The sequence below is a fragment of the Anopheles nili genome, chromosome 3 (assembly GCF_943737925.1).
Source record: "Anopheles nili chromosome 3, idAnoNiliSN_F5_01, whole genome shotgun sequence".
NCBI classification, from domain to species: domain Eukaryota; kingdom Metazoa; phylum Arthropoda; class Insecta; order Diptera; family Culicidae; genus Anopheles; species Anopheles nili.
In genome coordinates this window covers 71,302,765-71,317,232 of record NC_071292.1, presented here as the reverse complement: position 1 = coordinate 71,317,232, position 14,468 = coordinate 71,302,765, and the positions used below count along the sequence as shown (strand labels likewise).

At 47.9% G+C, this 14,468-nt stretch overlaps 4 protein-coding genes across 4 annotated transcripts; 2 read left to right on the top strand and 2 right to left on the bottom strand.

Moving 5' to 3' along the window:
• The first annotated feature begins 1,272 nt into the window (after nt 1–1,272).
• Nucleotides 1,273–2,756, top strand: LOC128724986 (acetylcholinesterase-like). Its single transcript, XM_053818705.1, has 3 exons — nt 1,273–1,325; nt 1,391–2,374; nt 2,444–2,756. Exons 1-3 carry the CDS (start codon nt 1,273–1,275, stop codon nt 2,754–2,756), a joined length of 1,350 nt encoding a protein of 449 aa, XP_053674680.1.
• A 34-nt stretch (nt 2,757–2,790) lies between these two features.
• Nucleotides 2,791–4,398, bottom strand: LOC128727762 (ester hydrolase C11orf54 homolog). Its single transcript, XM_053821703.1, has 3 exons — nt 4,255–4,398; nt 4,091–4,189; nt 2,791–4,021 (listed from the first exon to the last, which is right to left on the bottom strand). The coding sequence occupies exons 1-3, from the start codon at nt 4,334–4,336 to the stop codon at nt 3,231–3,233; spliced, it is 972 nt and encodes a 323-aa protein (XP_053677678.1). The 5' UTR covers nt 4,337–4,398; the 3' UTR covers nt 2,791–3,230.
• A 2,104-nt stretch (nt 4,399–6,502) lies between these two features.
• LOC128726116 (serine-rich adhesin for platelets) lies at nt 6,503–9,121 on the bottom strand. Its single transcript, XM_053819905.1, has 5 exons — nt 8,884–9,121; nt 8,571–8,804; nt 6,953–8,492; nt 6,750–6,889; nt 6,503–6,678 (listed from the first exon to the last, which is right to left on the bottom strand). Exons 1-5 carry the CDS (start codon nt 9,119–9,121, stop codon nt 6,503–6,505), a joined length of 2,328 nt encoding a protein of 775 aa, XP_053675880.1.
• A 646-nt stretch (nt 9,122–9,767) lies between these two features.
• Nucleotides 9,768–14,378, top strand: LOC128727478 (THO complex subunit 4). Its single transcript, XM_053821395.1, has 4 exons — nt 9,768–10,221; nt 12,576–12,810; nt 12,901–13,098; nt 13,169–14,378. Exons 1-4 carry the CDS (start codon nt 9,982–9,984, stop codon nt 13,288–13,290), a joined length of 795 nt encoding a protein of 264 aa, XP_053677370.1. The 5' UTR covers nt 9,768–9,981; the 3' UTR covers nt 13,291–14,378.
• The last annotated feature ends 90 nt before the right edge of the window (nt 14,379–14,468 follow it).

Here is a 14,468-nt window from a genome sequence, read left to right as displayed (position 1 = left end):
GAGTAACAATGTACCATATACTTACATTGTTTGTTTACTATAAATTTTTAATATTATTCCGCCTTTCTTTAAAAAATGTAGTGCTCCCAAAAGCGGGACTTTTCACGGAAATCAATACAGCATTCTACGCTAGAAAACCATTAGTTGGAATTTGAATCATATTCAAGGATACGAACTTCTTTGTAGGCTTTCAACTAACTTTAGTCGTGGGCCGTACTATGCACACTAAATGCACTAAAATAGTAAATGATAACAAACCTTCGACCAAAACATTGTCGCGCTCACGCACACGTATTCCCGTTTTAAACGTCAGCAGCGATACGTCAAATGGAGTTTGAATTGCATCCCTGTGTCATACTTTGGCTCGTTAATTTTTGAATTATATTACACATCGGATTTATTACCCTAATTAATGTAAAGCGTCCAAATTTGGCCTATAAATTATCTTCTGAAGCTATCTTTGAAAAGGACCATCATTCTAAACCGATCACTGTTTCTTTTGCTTGATATTATCGATGGAGTATCTGCTTAAATTGAAATTCATATTAAAGATAATAAAAAGGTTGAAAACGATTCAAACCAAAAATTTACTGCACCGTCTGTAAATAAGGAAATTGATGGTTATCTTATAGCCTGTGAATGAACTTAAAAGCGATCACGAACAGTCTCAAGTTCATTAGTTCTGCGTGCGAACTGATCATTAGTATCGGCTTACAAATAGCGGCACAAACCCATAAAAACCAAACGTTAGTAGGCGCTTTACAATTGTTTAAGCCAACTAATCGTATCAATCGGTCCCACTCGTTGTTATGTGGTCGAGTTTGAAGCTATCTTATCGGAGGTCTTCTTGTCTACCGATCTTTGATCTATTCCTCCCCAACTTTGTCCGAAACGTAAGCATCACGATCTATTGCAGTTGTTGTCTGTGGGCCATTGAATTCTCCTTCTAATTACCAGATCAGCAACCTAAATCGAATAAATGTCGACGTGCCATGTGGAACTATTCGAGGAGTTGTTGAAAAACTTCGAGATGGCAATGATTTCTATGCCTTTCGTGGAATTCCTTACGCAAACGCACCGATTGGTCGGGCACGTTTTCAACCTCCGACACCACTAAGTAAGTTTTCATCCCCGGAATTGGACTGCAGTGTTGAACGAGATACCAGCGTTGCAAAAAACCCATTCAACAACCGCTGGCAAGGCTCAGAAAATTGTTTACATCTGAATGTGTACACACCACAGGTAAGTCGCAGCGCAGAACCACTTCCGGTCATGGTGTTTATCCATGGCGGTGCTTTCAAATATGGCAGCGGCAACAGCGATTGGTAAGGAAGTGTGGTGTGGACATTTTGTATTGTTTCGTTGCTAATGAAAGCCACATTTCTTTCAGTTACTCCCCAGAGCCCCTTCTAGAACAGAATGTCGTTGTTGTTACGCTCAACTATCGGCTGGGTCCGCTAGGATTCCTTCACCTCCCATCACAGGGAGTCGAGGGTAATGCGGCACAAAAGGACCAACTTCTGGCCCTCCGTTGGGTGGCTGAAAACATCGCGCACTTCCATGGCGATCCCAACAATGTGACGCTCATCGGCGAAAGTGCGGGTGCCGTATCTGTCCATTTGCATCTTCTGTCGCCGCTGTCCACTCAATACTTCCACAAAGCGATCTGCCAGAGTTGTGTTTCGTTGATGGATTTCGGCATTCCAAACGATACGCTCGGCAACACGCGACGTCTTGCCCGGCTGATCGATCCTTCCGTTCGTACTGACCAGAAAGTACTACGAACGCTGAATGCGGCATCTCCACAACAAATGGTCGAGCTTTGTGATCGTACACCTACTGAAGAGGAAAGACGTCGTGGTATTTTAATGCCTTTTCGACCGGTAGTGGATGTAGCTAGCAAGGACCCTATCATCCCAGCACATCCGATAACGGCTATGAAAACGACTGATCACATTCGAAGTATACCGCTGATGTTAGGTTACAATAGTCGTGAAGGTGGTTCTTTCCTGGCACATCTGATAAGGTTCCCCGAGCTGTATCGGAACGACATGGAACGTGTTTTACCGCGTACAATCAACGTCATCCATGGCACACCGGAAGCGAAGGAGCTCGCTAGAGCCATGGAGATGTTCTACTTCGGCTCGAGTGGTTTCACGATGAAAAAGGTCCCGGAAGCTGCCGACATGATGACCGATTTCAGCTACTCCGTCATCATGCGGATCACGGCCGAGTTGCACGCTCGCTACCAGCATCGTTCGCCATTGTACTTCTATCGTTTCGAGTATGACGGTGCGTTAAATCAGTACAAGAAGTTTCTTCCTTCACCGATTCCTGGTGCCTACCATGCCGACGAACTAGGGTATCTGTTTCGGTGAGAATTGATTACGTTTCGGAAGCTGTTGCACACAACACTAATGCGTATGCTTTCCTTTCTTAACAGCATGCGAATGTTGCCGAAAGAGGTTCTACCGCAATCGATCGAAGCACGTGTCCGACGGTACATGTGCCGTCTGTGGACTAACTTTGCCCGGTACGGAAATCCGACGCCGGCACACGACGAATCGCTGCCCTTTCAATGGACTTCCGTACCACCGATGGAACCGGAAACCCCAGCAGGATTCGATCTACCGTACTTGCGCATCAACGCGCAGCCACAGATGGCGATCAATCCAGACGAGGAAAGGATCGATTTTTGGCGAAAAATTTACGACCAGTATAATGGAGGGTTTCGTAATCCTTACTATAACATCTAGAGCATGCGTCAGTTGAAATTAATTTATTTTCAATTTTCCTATTTTTCCCGTTACGAACGAACTCTTGATGGACGCTTATCAGCAATTTGTCACCGCACGTTTGCCCGTTAAATAATTATCTACTTTAAAAACGCGAACCAATTTCGGCTGTCAAACAAACGCAACCGATCCGGAACGGACACCGTGAACCAGAGAGACCGCCAAAGGCTGTTCGCGGTCAAGTGCGCTCTTCACGCTTCATCAGCCCTGTCAGGGTGGCTTATCAGTGTGCCGGGTCGACTTCGCGTTGGCCTACATTTGCACAAGCAAGCAAACACAATCCACAATCCGATTGGCGTGTGCCCTTCGTCAAGGTTTATTTATGCATCTACCGTTGATGGGTCTACAGTTCGTTTTTTTTTGTTGCTCTTACCATTTATAGTGGATGCATTTCCGGTTGCGTTTTCTCCGGTTCGCTTCCACTGGACGCTTCACTTAATCTCGGCCAAACTTGTGCGTGTTAACTGGCTTGTCTACGCGCACGATCCGCTCACCGACGACGAAATATCCCTCGTACTCGACCTCCTCCGGTGTCGTGTCAATATGGTAATGGCCACCATGGCCGTGCGTGGAGAAGCTGTGGAAATGCTGCAATCGCAGGTCCAGGTCGCACTCCGTCGTGACGAGTGTACCGACGTTAATCAGCGGAGCAGGCATATCGAAGAAGTTGAGCCACTTGTTCAGCTGTTCCTCGGTGTGGATGGGTGTGCTCGAGAACGGGGACATGACGTGTTGTTTCGCTTTTCCGGTCTGCAACAGGAACACTCCACCAAGTCCAACCGTTTGCTCTCCGTACCGATCCTCAAGGCACGTGCGAATGCTAGCGATGAAGTCCTTGTTTCCGGTGCGTCGTTTACAGCTCACCTTCAGCACCGGACCAGCCTTACCCTCGGCGATGAGCAAATTCGCGAGCAGGGCACAGCGGGTTTCCGTGTTTGGGATTTTGCGTATGACAACGTTCTTGTGGTCGGCTGTTACCATCGCCAGGTGGCTCTCGCTCACGACCGTTCCCGGAGGGTTGTAGCGAATGTTGAACATACCCTCGCAGTTGGAGTTAACCAGCGGGAACGGCCCAGCACCGGCTCCGATGACTATGAATGGTTTCTGGTCATCCTGGAGCGCTCGTTGAGCGACACCGACGACGTCGTAAAGCTTCGTGTTGTCCACCGTGGGAAGCAGATAGGGTGGTCCACCGATTTCAACCAGCACGGGTGAACCGTTCAAACCTGCCGTAGAAATAAAAGATATTAAAAAACGGGTTCGCAAGTCGCTTAACTACGTAATAGCTACCATACCTGTTCCAGCGAGATGGAAAGGTGCTTTACTTAAATCCGGACAATCGACAACCTCAACGTCCACCGTACTGAAGCACGATTTCAGCCCATCCGCAAGCACTGCAACGAAAGGTGATCGATGTTAAGAGGTGTTTTGTTCCTCTACATCCGCCCCCCACACGTACCTTGGCGCACCTCTGCCAGCGAGGGCGTATGCAGAGGTTTCTCCTCGAACAGCAAACTTCCTGTATCAAGACTCTGGGCCATTGTGTGCCGCAACGATACCGGATGAATCTGCACCAACAAACGACGACTTTGCTGTACGACCGATCGTCGCTAAATGACCCTCATTGGTTCGGTTGGAACGCAGGCAACCCGTGTACGATCGCGAGTCGTTGATGGATTTTATTTTTTGTTATATTGTTCCTTCACTTCGCCTTCCCTTGTTTGTTAACCGCTGACCTGACGACATAACAGGCCTCTCCACTAGACGCCTTCCCGATGCGCGTTGTTGTATCTGTACCGGGGGTTGCTGTTTCTCCTCCCGTGTGTCAACACCGCATGCCAGCCACAGAAACAACCCTTCGTGCGTTTATCATTGCACAAAACCCCACTCGAAACAGAGGTCGCCCTTATCGCGGACCGCAAATATTGGACCGGGAATCGCTCGATAAACGGCAAGTAATCAACGTCCACCACCCCCGAGATAACCCACAGGACGCTGCTGTTTGCTGCAATCGGTGTTGTCTCTTCCCAACTGCGTGCAAGAAATGCGGTCCCGATTCGATCAGATGCTTTTTGCTTGCATCTTTGGTGCGTAACGCATTACGCGCAGGTGCGAATGGTGGCGCGCGTGAACCGATGCATGTCACCAATACCAGCGCCGGGACGGTTACCCGTGCCGAATGCCAAGGGAAAGGCGAAGGGAGACACACGAGAAAAAATGAACCCGGCAAAAAGTAGCCCATTCGAGCAGTGATCTCGAACGGCGACCGGTTTGGACAATGATAAAGCAAATCCCAAAGCTGTGCGCGTCTTTCATTGCGATGTACTATCTAAATTATTGCATAAAACGTGCGTTCGTGTTTTGAACCTGAAACAGAAATACATCTAACACAGACAATTCTTTTAAAAAACTTTCCGAAGGTTACTTCCAGGCGATCCTTTTTCCCTGTGTTAATGCTCTGCAAATATGGGGATAATTTCAACGGATCACATTCCGCAGGACCTTGTTCGGATCAACGATAACGCTACGGATTCTTCCGATAGTACAGCTTTTTTTATTGTAATTACAGTAATTACTTGCTAGTTGCAATTGGAATTCATTAACCTTGTTTTTGCTTGTACATATTCTCAACAATGGAAAGTCTAATGGAAAGAATTAGATCGAACGAGTTATAGATTGGTGCGCTTTGCCTTGTCACCGAACGTACGAGGTTCCGGCGCGCTACACGCATGTTATTGGTAATAGTTGTCGAACAAATGGCGGTCCCGGCTAGTAGCAGGACTGCGTAAGGATGTGTGTATCGGTGTTGGAAGGATCAATTTCCTCTGCAGAGTTAAGTATAACTTGCGAGAACGTAAAGCATCGACGGGTACACACGGGTACACAGAAAAATTTACATTTAGAGCACCGTTCCCACGCAAATCCTACACCTCCGAGCACGTGTGTCTTTCAAATGCGCCACGTGGTGTCCGTATGCAGTTTCGCGGTTACAGGACACCAAACGCCACATTCGCCGCTTCGTTTCATATTTGTTTTGTACCGAGCATCTCGGTAGCCTTATCGTTTCTACTCATGCGTCCTGTTTCGCGTCTCGTTGAAACGCATTTCAACGCAAGAGGCGCGTTTATCTACACCCTCAATAACGCTGACTATTTAGGGCCTCCTTTAAGCCGTTCAGTTCTTTTTGCATGTCTTCGCTTTGCTTGCATTTTACCCTAGATTAACTAGATCACATTTTTTACTTCGTTTGTTTCGTTTAGAGCATGTATGTATGTTTTGTGTGCGTGTATGTGAGTGTAAATTTAATGTCGGTCCTTAGAGATAGATATTATTTGTCTATTGCGAGCGCTCGCTTTTCCGAAAATGCGGTCTTTGGAATAGAAGATCGACCGAACTTCGAACCGAAAACGTCAACCGGATGGTGTCCACATAAACCCCATACGGAACGATGGCACCAGGGTACGTTTAGGAACCCGATAGAAAAGAATAGTTACGTTACGTAAAAGTAAACCCGCCTAATGGTGAGACGGGATTTGTTTTTTTTTTCAAAATTTAAATAGTTACCAATTAATTATATTTAAACAAAAAACAAACAAAACTGGCGCGAACGGACAGCGGGTACGTGCCCAAAGGGTTCGTACACTTTCCTCGCGCTTTTACCCCACCGCTTATCATACCCTGAGACGATTGAAAACTGGGAGGGACTATTAGGCTCGGAAGAATCGCACCACCCGTACTATGTACTGGCGGCAAATGGGACACTCGCTTAGTACTTTACCGCACGCGGTACAGGTGGTCATGTGTCCACACTCCAGTATCACGCATTCGATGGGGGCATCCATGCAGATCTTGCACAAATCGTCAGACGGCAGCTTTTCGATAGCTGAAATGAGTGCAAACCTCAGAAAGTGAGGAAAACGGAAAAACAAAATGAAGAGATCGCGGGAAACTTACACGGGATGGATTTGAAATCGCGCCACAGCCGTAGTACGCGTTCACGTAGTTCAGCCTTCTCGCAACAGCCCTTGAAATCGACTCGATTCACCATCAGAATAGCTTTCAGCTGTTTCACCGACAGCACGTCCAAATCCGCACTGAAACGACAAGTAAATTATGCTAAATTATCGGCCTCTGGCGTTGCGCAGCCTTGTTCCTACCTTTCTCTAATGTCGCTCAATTTGATCTGCTTCATGTTGATCAACTCCTGGTTGCCGGAGGAATAAATGTTCGTGCAGATGGTCGTCTCGTCCGACGGTTGCGGATAAGACTGGTTGCGCAACCCACCCACATCGCCCGTGGGACCATTGTGAGAGTCCAAAGCGGACGCCAGACCTCCGCTAGCTTCATCCGTCCAGCTTACGCTCGCCTCCTCAGTGATCGATTCGGAGTCGGTTAGTTCGAACGATCCTTTACTGCGCCGCTCGAGATAACTCAGGAACGTCTCCAGCTGGCGTTGTTTGTCTGCTTCTGATCCACTGGCAGTTTCCAGCTGCTTGCGGAACTTCTTCAACTGTCGCCGGATTCCGCTGCGTCGCTTTCCGCATCGGAAGCACATCCCATGGCTGCCAGCGTGGCTTGAGGAAGCATTCGTGTCCCCGCTCGGGCCACCAATCTGTGCCATTCGATCTGCTAGCAGGCCCGTAGGACCAACCGGTCGCAACGTGTTGGTATAATCCGCCAACAGATAACTATCCGATCGTCGGCGGCCTATGACAGTCGCTCCAGCTTCAATCCGGTCACCAATGCAGGGCACCGGAAGCACGAGAGGCGGTTTTGGTTTTATTTCCACGGAATTGCTTATGCTGTCGCTACTCGGTCCAGCCTCGTTAATCGTGAGTGTCATCGTTTCGTTCGTCGTGTCTGTTATCGGCAGATCGCTAACTCCAATGGCCGCCTCGAGTGTGCCACTATCGTTCGCGTCTGAAGTATTGATCACCTGCCACTGTTCTGTGTCGTTGAGTGATGCGATCGTCGTGTTAACGGCATCGGTTTCGGTCATCGTGCCTAAAGGAGCGATCGCTTGGTCGGCGTTGCTGCTGCTAGTTCCTTCCGCATCGGCCAACAGATCGTCAAACGATGACGATGGAGTTTGGCTTCGTGAGGCCACCCTCGGTGTTGCCGCCGACACGTCCACGCTAGGGCCGGCCTGCTCGGGCGGAAATAAATTCGAATGAGAAAGGCTTCGGCGAGATAGCTTCGAACGTTGTGGCACGTCGTCGTCACTCGTTTCCTCAGGGGGCGGACCATTCGCTTCCGGCGACCGCATGTTTCTGTCTTCATCCTCATCGTCGGAACAACACTCACAGCCTGTTCCACTTGCTTCTAATGCTAGAATGTTTTCGATACGATCGTCTAACGACGCTTGAGCTTGGAGTTGTGCGCCCGTCGGACCTTGTGACGCCTCGTGTGGCGAGGGCGCTTCCCTGCTGGGGGAAGAAAAGGAAGACGAAGCCGCACTCGAGTCAGCCCCACTCGTCGTTCCACTGCTGGCGCTGCTATCGTGCGCTGGCTGCGAGTTCTGCCCTGATGGCACCCTTTGGCTTCCGTCGCCATCGGCAGTATTCTCATGGAAGATGTTGGTTCCGTTGGGGTTGACCGAATGGTACACATTATTGCTGCCAAATCGGGGCTGGGTAAAGATGTGATGGTGCATGTCTGCCTCCGGTGGAGCGGTCGGACGGACGTCTTCGGAACCATCTTGCAAACGGAGAACGGAGAACATGAGTGTCAACGCAAGCAATGTGGAAAATATTGTCATTTAAGCGTTTCACTTACCTGCATTAAACTTATCCGAAATGTTGGAAAACAAGTTCTGGCAGGTGCTCTTGATTTGATCGAACGTATTCGTGTAGTTTTTGGTTCCGTTCCGGTAAAAACTTCCATAGCGTGACGAGCCTCCGGAAGCCGACTCCGCGTTAGACGAAGCGGCACTAAAACTTCCCGGCGTGCGAGGTGAGCTGCCACCGGAGTTTACGTGGGCAATGACCAGATTTATCAAATCGTCTTTTTCTGTAATGAAACGAGTAAGGACATCCATCATATTTGCGCTAGTTGGCGCTCTGTTTATCCGGTACACGTTTATACGCACCAACGCAACCGGAAGTAGAAATGTGTTTAGACTGCAGGTAAAAGATGAGGTCTTTCACTTTCAGCTGGGACAGATCGATGCGCGACAGAGGACGTCTGGTGAAGATTGTGCAATTGGGACATAGGAACCGTTCCTGTCGCTTGGACAGGCAGTTCCGGCAGAACAGACGATGACATTCATAGCAGGACTTTTTGCGAGTTATGATACCGAACTTCACATTGCACTTTTCGCAGGGCATCCTGTTAGCGGGACCACGGTGCGTGCTGCACTGCCGACAAAGCCAAGAAACGGCAGCTAGGGTGACAGCGAGACCAAACCGCAGCAAACGTAAACATTGACGAACGAAGGGCTGGGAATTATGGGGATTTTTTATAACTTTGGCACGGTTCTCACGGTCTTAGCTCTAGCGACACTGTCTTTTCTAGAGATAGAACTATTTAGGTGCGTATTTTTGCAGCACGATATGCAGTTGAGGTAGGAAAATTTTATCGCATATACAACCAAGTCATACGTAGAACCTGAAGTATCTCGATTGATATCTTTTTTTGTTATCTTTGTTTTGCTTTTGACGTTGACAGCTGACATGACCCATGCTTTGATTCGACCCTGTGCGAGCTACACCAAAGTGCATGCAATTTGAGGAACAATTCGTCAGCTACTTAAGCAGTTTTAAGTAAAGCCAATTGAAATAGTTTTAACTAAAACATGGATAATGAAGACGGGTATTTTCGTGGACTGATTTTGAGGTTAACCGCGGCTTTTCAAGTCTGCTGTTTGAAATGATGTCAGAACCATGGAACCCCCAGTGCTGTCAAGTTGAAATCAAATATGGCCGACTAACGTACGCTTGAACTCACCTTCTCCTGTCAACGAGTAAGGATTTCTCCAAGCGTGCGGACGTGTTTGCATCGTAGCGCTCTGCTAAAGCATAATAGTCTTACGGAAATTACCATTTTCACTGTATCCTAGAATTGCACTCAGTAAAAGTGCGAAATCACGTGCAGAAGCGACGAGTTGTGTAGGAAATCCCACTAGAAAAGTGCAGTTCCCATCCTAGAAGTAATTTCTCGCGTTTCGACGACTCCAGCAAAAAACAAAATGGTCGACAAAATTGAGATGAGCCTTGATGATATCATCAAGTCGCAAAAATCTAACCGTCCCCGCGGCGGAGGCCGTGGAGCCGGCCGTACGAATCGCCGTGGAGGCGGAAATGCCGCCGGTGCCGGAAGCAGCCGCAACGGTTTCCGCGCGGGCCAGCGCAACGGTGGAGCTAGCGGAGGCGGCGGAGTCCTGAAGGGACGCGGTCGAGGCGGAATTTCCCGAGCACGCTACGGGCGGGTAAGAGCTGGATGAGCAAAAGCTTAGCAACTTCTTGGTGCGATCTCAACCTCTGGGCATAGCGCAGCATGCCGAATGGCCTTCCGAGCCTTCGATTTCCCTCCCAAAACGCCTGCGACGGTAGGTGCAGCGAATGGCATTTTCTCTCGCCGTCCTCCGTTGGCGCGTTCGGTCCTGTGAACATGTTTGTTCCTGTTTCCCGTAGCCATCTCAACGGCTCAGCGTTTCGATGAGTCATATATAACGGTTGCGGGATTGGAGTGTTGCCCGTGTCCTAGTGGACACCCCGTGAACCAGGGAACTATTCCGTCTGTCGAGTTCGATGATTCCCTCGAGGGTTACATGGCAACAGGCGGACATTTACGATCGGATCGTGATCAGCCCATTCTGCGGGTGGCAAGAGCATTTCGAAGTAAAAATTCGTTTCCTCGCGAGATATGCCAATGTTCGAAGTATAGTTCTGAACAATAGCCTACTACGCCGTAGTAATATTGTGCTGATGGTGGAAAGGTGACGCCACTGAAATTTCAAGATGGCGACCTATCGTGGATGAAAAATGTCTGCTTCGCTCGTTCGGCGCGCAGCAGCAACCGCGTAGTGTGTGTGCGTTCGTACGTTCGTTCCGTCTCGTGTGTAGTGGTGATCTAATCGTCGCCTTCTGCGAATAGCGCGGTGTGTTGCGGCGAAAAATGAGTGTAAAAATAATGCGCCACAGTGTGTGATACATGTTTTGCCGAAAGTTGAATGGGTGGAAGAATGCGTTACGAAAAGAGCGATTTGTTTCAATATTTTCGTGCGGCGTTGGTGTGTTACGAAGTGCGAATCTTGAAATTGCATTTGTTTTTGGGTTCTGTCCGTTCATAAATCGTCCCATTGCTGCCGTTCCTATAGTAGTTGCAGTATGTTGTGACTGATTGTCCAAAGGGGCGAGAAAAGGATCCGTTTCGTTGTACTGTTCAACGATAGAAGGATGTTCTACTGATTGTCCTGTGCTAAGCGAAAGTTTCTGTATGTTGTGAGCGCGAGTGTGTGTGCTGTGAAAAAGCAAGGAAAGGAAAAATTAGTCATGTTTGCTCATTGGGAGATTTTTTTTGCGCTAAAACTAAATTAGTTGAAATTAGTAGTAGGAGGCAGGTCATATTGTTCTACTCTTGCGGCAAATGAGTGTTTCCCGTACGGTGTGCATCTTCTTATTAGCATCATCCTTTCGAGAAAGAGCCGCTTGTGAAACACGAAGAAAAGCTTGCTTCGATGGACACCATTCGTTTCTATCATGAATGCGTATGTGTCGTGCGATTCTGAATTGATTGTGCGTCCCATCATCGTACTAGCGAGATGTTCCTTCCTCTCAAATTCACCCATCATCGTTCGCTACGATTTGGCAGCGCTACAACAATCCCTACCCCTAAAAAACATCGACATGAAATTCCCCTTAAAACAAGATTTAGCTTTGCAGCACAGCATCACAACACACCCCGTCGCATTCGTTGAGCCGTATCATCCGCGGTTCCCACGATCTTCGTCTTCTTTCTTCCGGAAGTAGTAAACCGCACACAAATACACACACTTTCGTCACGTAAAATGTTTAGTTCTCTGCGGAGGATGTCATCTCCTTTTCAGTGGAGCTGGAACCGAATCGCACTCTTCTAGGGTACAGTCGAAGCAACCGAGTGTTTGCTGCCTTCCTTGAGCATAAATTGGATTAGCAGGAAGAGTGCATTTAGCACATGCTAACTTATTATATCCGTTTACATGGAAGCGAAACGAAATGTGGAGGCACGCTGGCTTCGATCTTCTACATCTGCTGGATTCTTGAATGACAAAGAGAGAGAGAGTGAGAAGATGACTGTTGCTCTATTCTGGAGACATTGGGCGCGTGTGGAATTGTTTCTTGCAGATGCTCTCAAATAGCAATAGGCCAACATTCCTCCACTATGCGTGCCATATTCCCTTCGCCATGCGATTAAATTGCTCGTGTTAGCATCGCTACGACCCATGAAGACCGCTCTATTCTAATCGTATTTCAAACGCTCCCTGACTGTACCTGATGGTATATCGAACGTGATATCGCGTAGATGGAAACAAGCAAAACAAGAACGAAAACCTAACCGAAGGCGAAAGAGATTGAATTCATTGCACTCCCGTGGGTGGGAGGAGAAAAGCATATATTAACCATTCCTGGCGTGTGTAGGGGTTTCGGAGCTGGCTTTTGGATTGCTGCGGGCTTGCAGAGGAAGAATTACGAGGCACGCACATATAGAACAAGAGGCAGAGAGAGAGAGAGACGTTAGACACAGAGAGAATCATAGAGTGATGACAATCCAAAACAAAACCCTCGTCACATCATTCCACAGGGCGACGTGAACAGCGCATGGAAACATGATATGTACGAGGGACCTCGCAAGAACCGTCTGTTGACGGCCGGCGGTTTGGGCGGAGCCGTTGGAGGAGTGCCCGGCGGAACCTCGAAGCTGATGGTGTCGAATCTGGATTTTGGAGTTTCGGAGACGGACATCAACGAGCTGTTTGCAGAGTTTGGACCGCTTAAGAGCGCCTCAGTACACTACGATCGTTCAGGACGATCATTGGGTAAGTACGAAAGTGGCCATCAAGGACTTTCGTAAATGCAATTGTTGCCGATGCTAATGCTGATGTATTTCTGTTTGTAATTTTATGCAGGAACGGCGGATGTTATCTTCGAAAGACGTTCGGATGCAATCAAAGCCATGAAGCAATACAACGGAGTACCTCTGGACGGGCGGCCGATGAGCATTCAGATGGCGACCTCGGAAATTCCTGCTCCTCGTATACCACGTCCTGCGGCGCTGTCAATGGCCGCCCGTTCCCCACGAAAACCGACCGTTGGTCGAGGCGGTGGTACGTTGCGAAATATTCCTCGTGAGGGAAGTGATGTATCATATCTGATACATATGTATTATGATTTTAGGTAAGCCAACAACCCGCGGTGGTCGCGGTGGCAACTCGAGCCGAGGCCGTCAACCACGCGAGACTAAAACCGCCGAGGAGCTGGATGCCGAACTGGATGCGTACACCAAAGACATGAAGTAAAACGTAGCCACGAAGCTTCATTTTTCGTGTTCCCGCTGTGGCGAGCATCCTGTTGTCACTTAGCTATCATCGAGTGATTTGCTGGTAAACGACGCAGTAGCGGCATTCATCTTGCCTCTTTCCGGAATTTGTGAAAGGGCAAATCTATTACTCACGGACGAACGGTGGAGCTCCGTTTTATTTGACATAAATTTAGTTTCATTCTAACAACTAAACACACCTTGTAAATAGCGTATAGTAGTGAGAGCGCTCAATGAGTCAACGCCAGACACAACTACACGGCTCAAACAGTGCATAGCAGCACTTTCGATTCGGCACTCGGTAGAAGATAGACAGATCAGGCGATAGTTCATTTCGTAGACAAACGCGATAAGCACTAAAGCAACGTTCTTGCAGTTAAGTCAAATGCGACTTACGGTGTGCGGAACAAACAAATGCGTGTTGCTTTGAGTTTGTGTACAAAAGATCCCCACGAAACACGGTATCATTACGGTGGGTGAGAGTAATTAAGCAACTCAAATGCCCCCGAGTACGGGCATAACGGACATTCAACATCGTCAAAGGATCATCCTGGTTTCTATGGACTAGTTAGTTAAGTTTGATTCAAGTTATTTTTCCTTCAAAATACCGACAACTTACCATCAATTGATAATCTTTAGTTTTGCTAAGCTAGTTAAATTGTATTGAAAACAAAAGACAACATTGATCGGTGCAAGTATAAAAATCGAATGAGCGAACGGAAACTTCGCCACAGGACACATCTGTGCGGATTTTTCTCGGCGATCTCCGTAGATTATCTTTTGTTGCGTCACATTTTAGCTACCGTCGCATTAGAGTGTTGTCTGCGTTGCTGATAACAGCGAAGGTTGTATTTTATCAACCAAGATATAGATTGACCCGAATCGAAACACATTTGACGGTAATATAACAAATGGAATCTTACCTCTCTTTCGGAAGTAACAGTTTTAGTTGTATAAGAAAGGTTCTAATGTTCGAAAAATGCATGCGGTCGATTTGAGAATAAGATCCCGTACGAGAGTAAGACGGAATGAGAAAACGATAAAATAAAACAAAAAACACTTGGAAGTAAACGACAATAATGGGTTTTATTTCAGTCAATCACTAATCTTGGCCTTTTGGCCACACCACACCGATCTTTCGAATGCTTCTGCTATGTT

Bases quoted from the DNA above. Each gene is read 5' to 3' on its own strand.
- LOC128724986 (XM_053818705.1), top strand. From the start codon at position 1,273: ATGGTGTTTATCCATGGCGGTGCTTTCAAATATGGCAGCGGCAACAGC. The intron at 1,326-1,390 runs GTAAGGAAGTGT...CATTTCTTTCAG, and splicing joins GGCAGCGGCAACAGCGATTG to TTACTCCCCAGAGCCCCTTC. The intron at 2,375-2,443 runs GTGAGAATTGAT...CTTTCTTAACAG, and splicing joins GAACTAGGGTATCTGTTTCG to CATGCGAATGTTGCCGAAAG.
- LOC128727762 (XM_053821703.1), bottom strand. From the start codon at position 4,336: ATGGCCCAGAGTCTTGATACAGGAAGTTTGCTGTTCGAGGAGAAACCT. The intron at 4,190-4,254 runs GTACGTGTGGGG...CTTTCGTTGCAG, and splicing joins GCTGGCAGAGGTGCGCCAAG to TGCTTGCGGATGGGCTGAAA. The intron at 4,022-4,090 runs GTATGGTAGCTA...TTTCTACGGCAG, and splicing joins TTTCCATCTCGCTGGAACAG to GTTTGAACGGTTCACCCGTG.
- LOC128726116 (XM_053819905.1), bottom strand. From the start codon at position 9,121: ATGCCCTGCGAAAAGTGCAATGTGAAGTTCGGTATCATAACTCGCAAA. The intron at 8,805-8,883 runs GTGCGTATAAAC...GTTTCATTACAG, and splicing joins TTCTACTTCCGGTTGCGTTG to AAAAAGACGATTTGATAAAT. The intron at 8,493-8,570 runs GTAAGTGAAACG...TCCGTTTGCAAG, and splicing joins TTCGGATAAGTTTAATGCAG to ATGGTTCCGAAGACGTCCGT.
- LOC128727478 (XM_053821395.1), top strand. From the start codon at position 9,982: ATGGTCGACAAAATTGAGATGAGCCTTGATGATATCATCAAGTCGCAA. The intron at 10,222-12,575 runs GTAAGAGCTGGA...ATCATTCCACAG, and splicing joins CCCGAGCACGCTACGGGCGG to GGCGACGTGAACAGCGCATG. The intron at 13,099-13,168 runs GTACGTTGCGAA...TTATGATTTTAG, and splicing joins GACCGTTGGTCGAGGCGGTG to GTAAGCCAACAACCCGCGGT.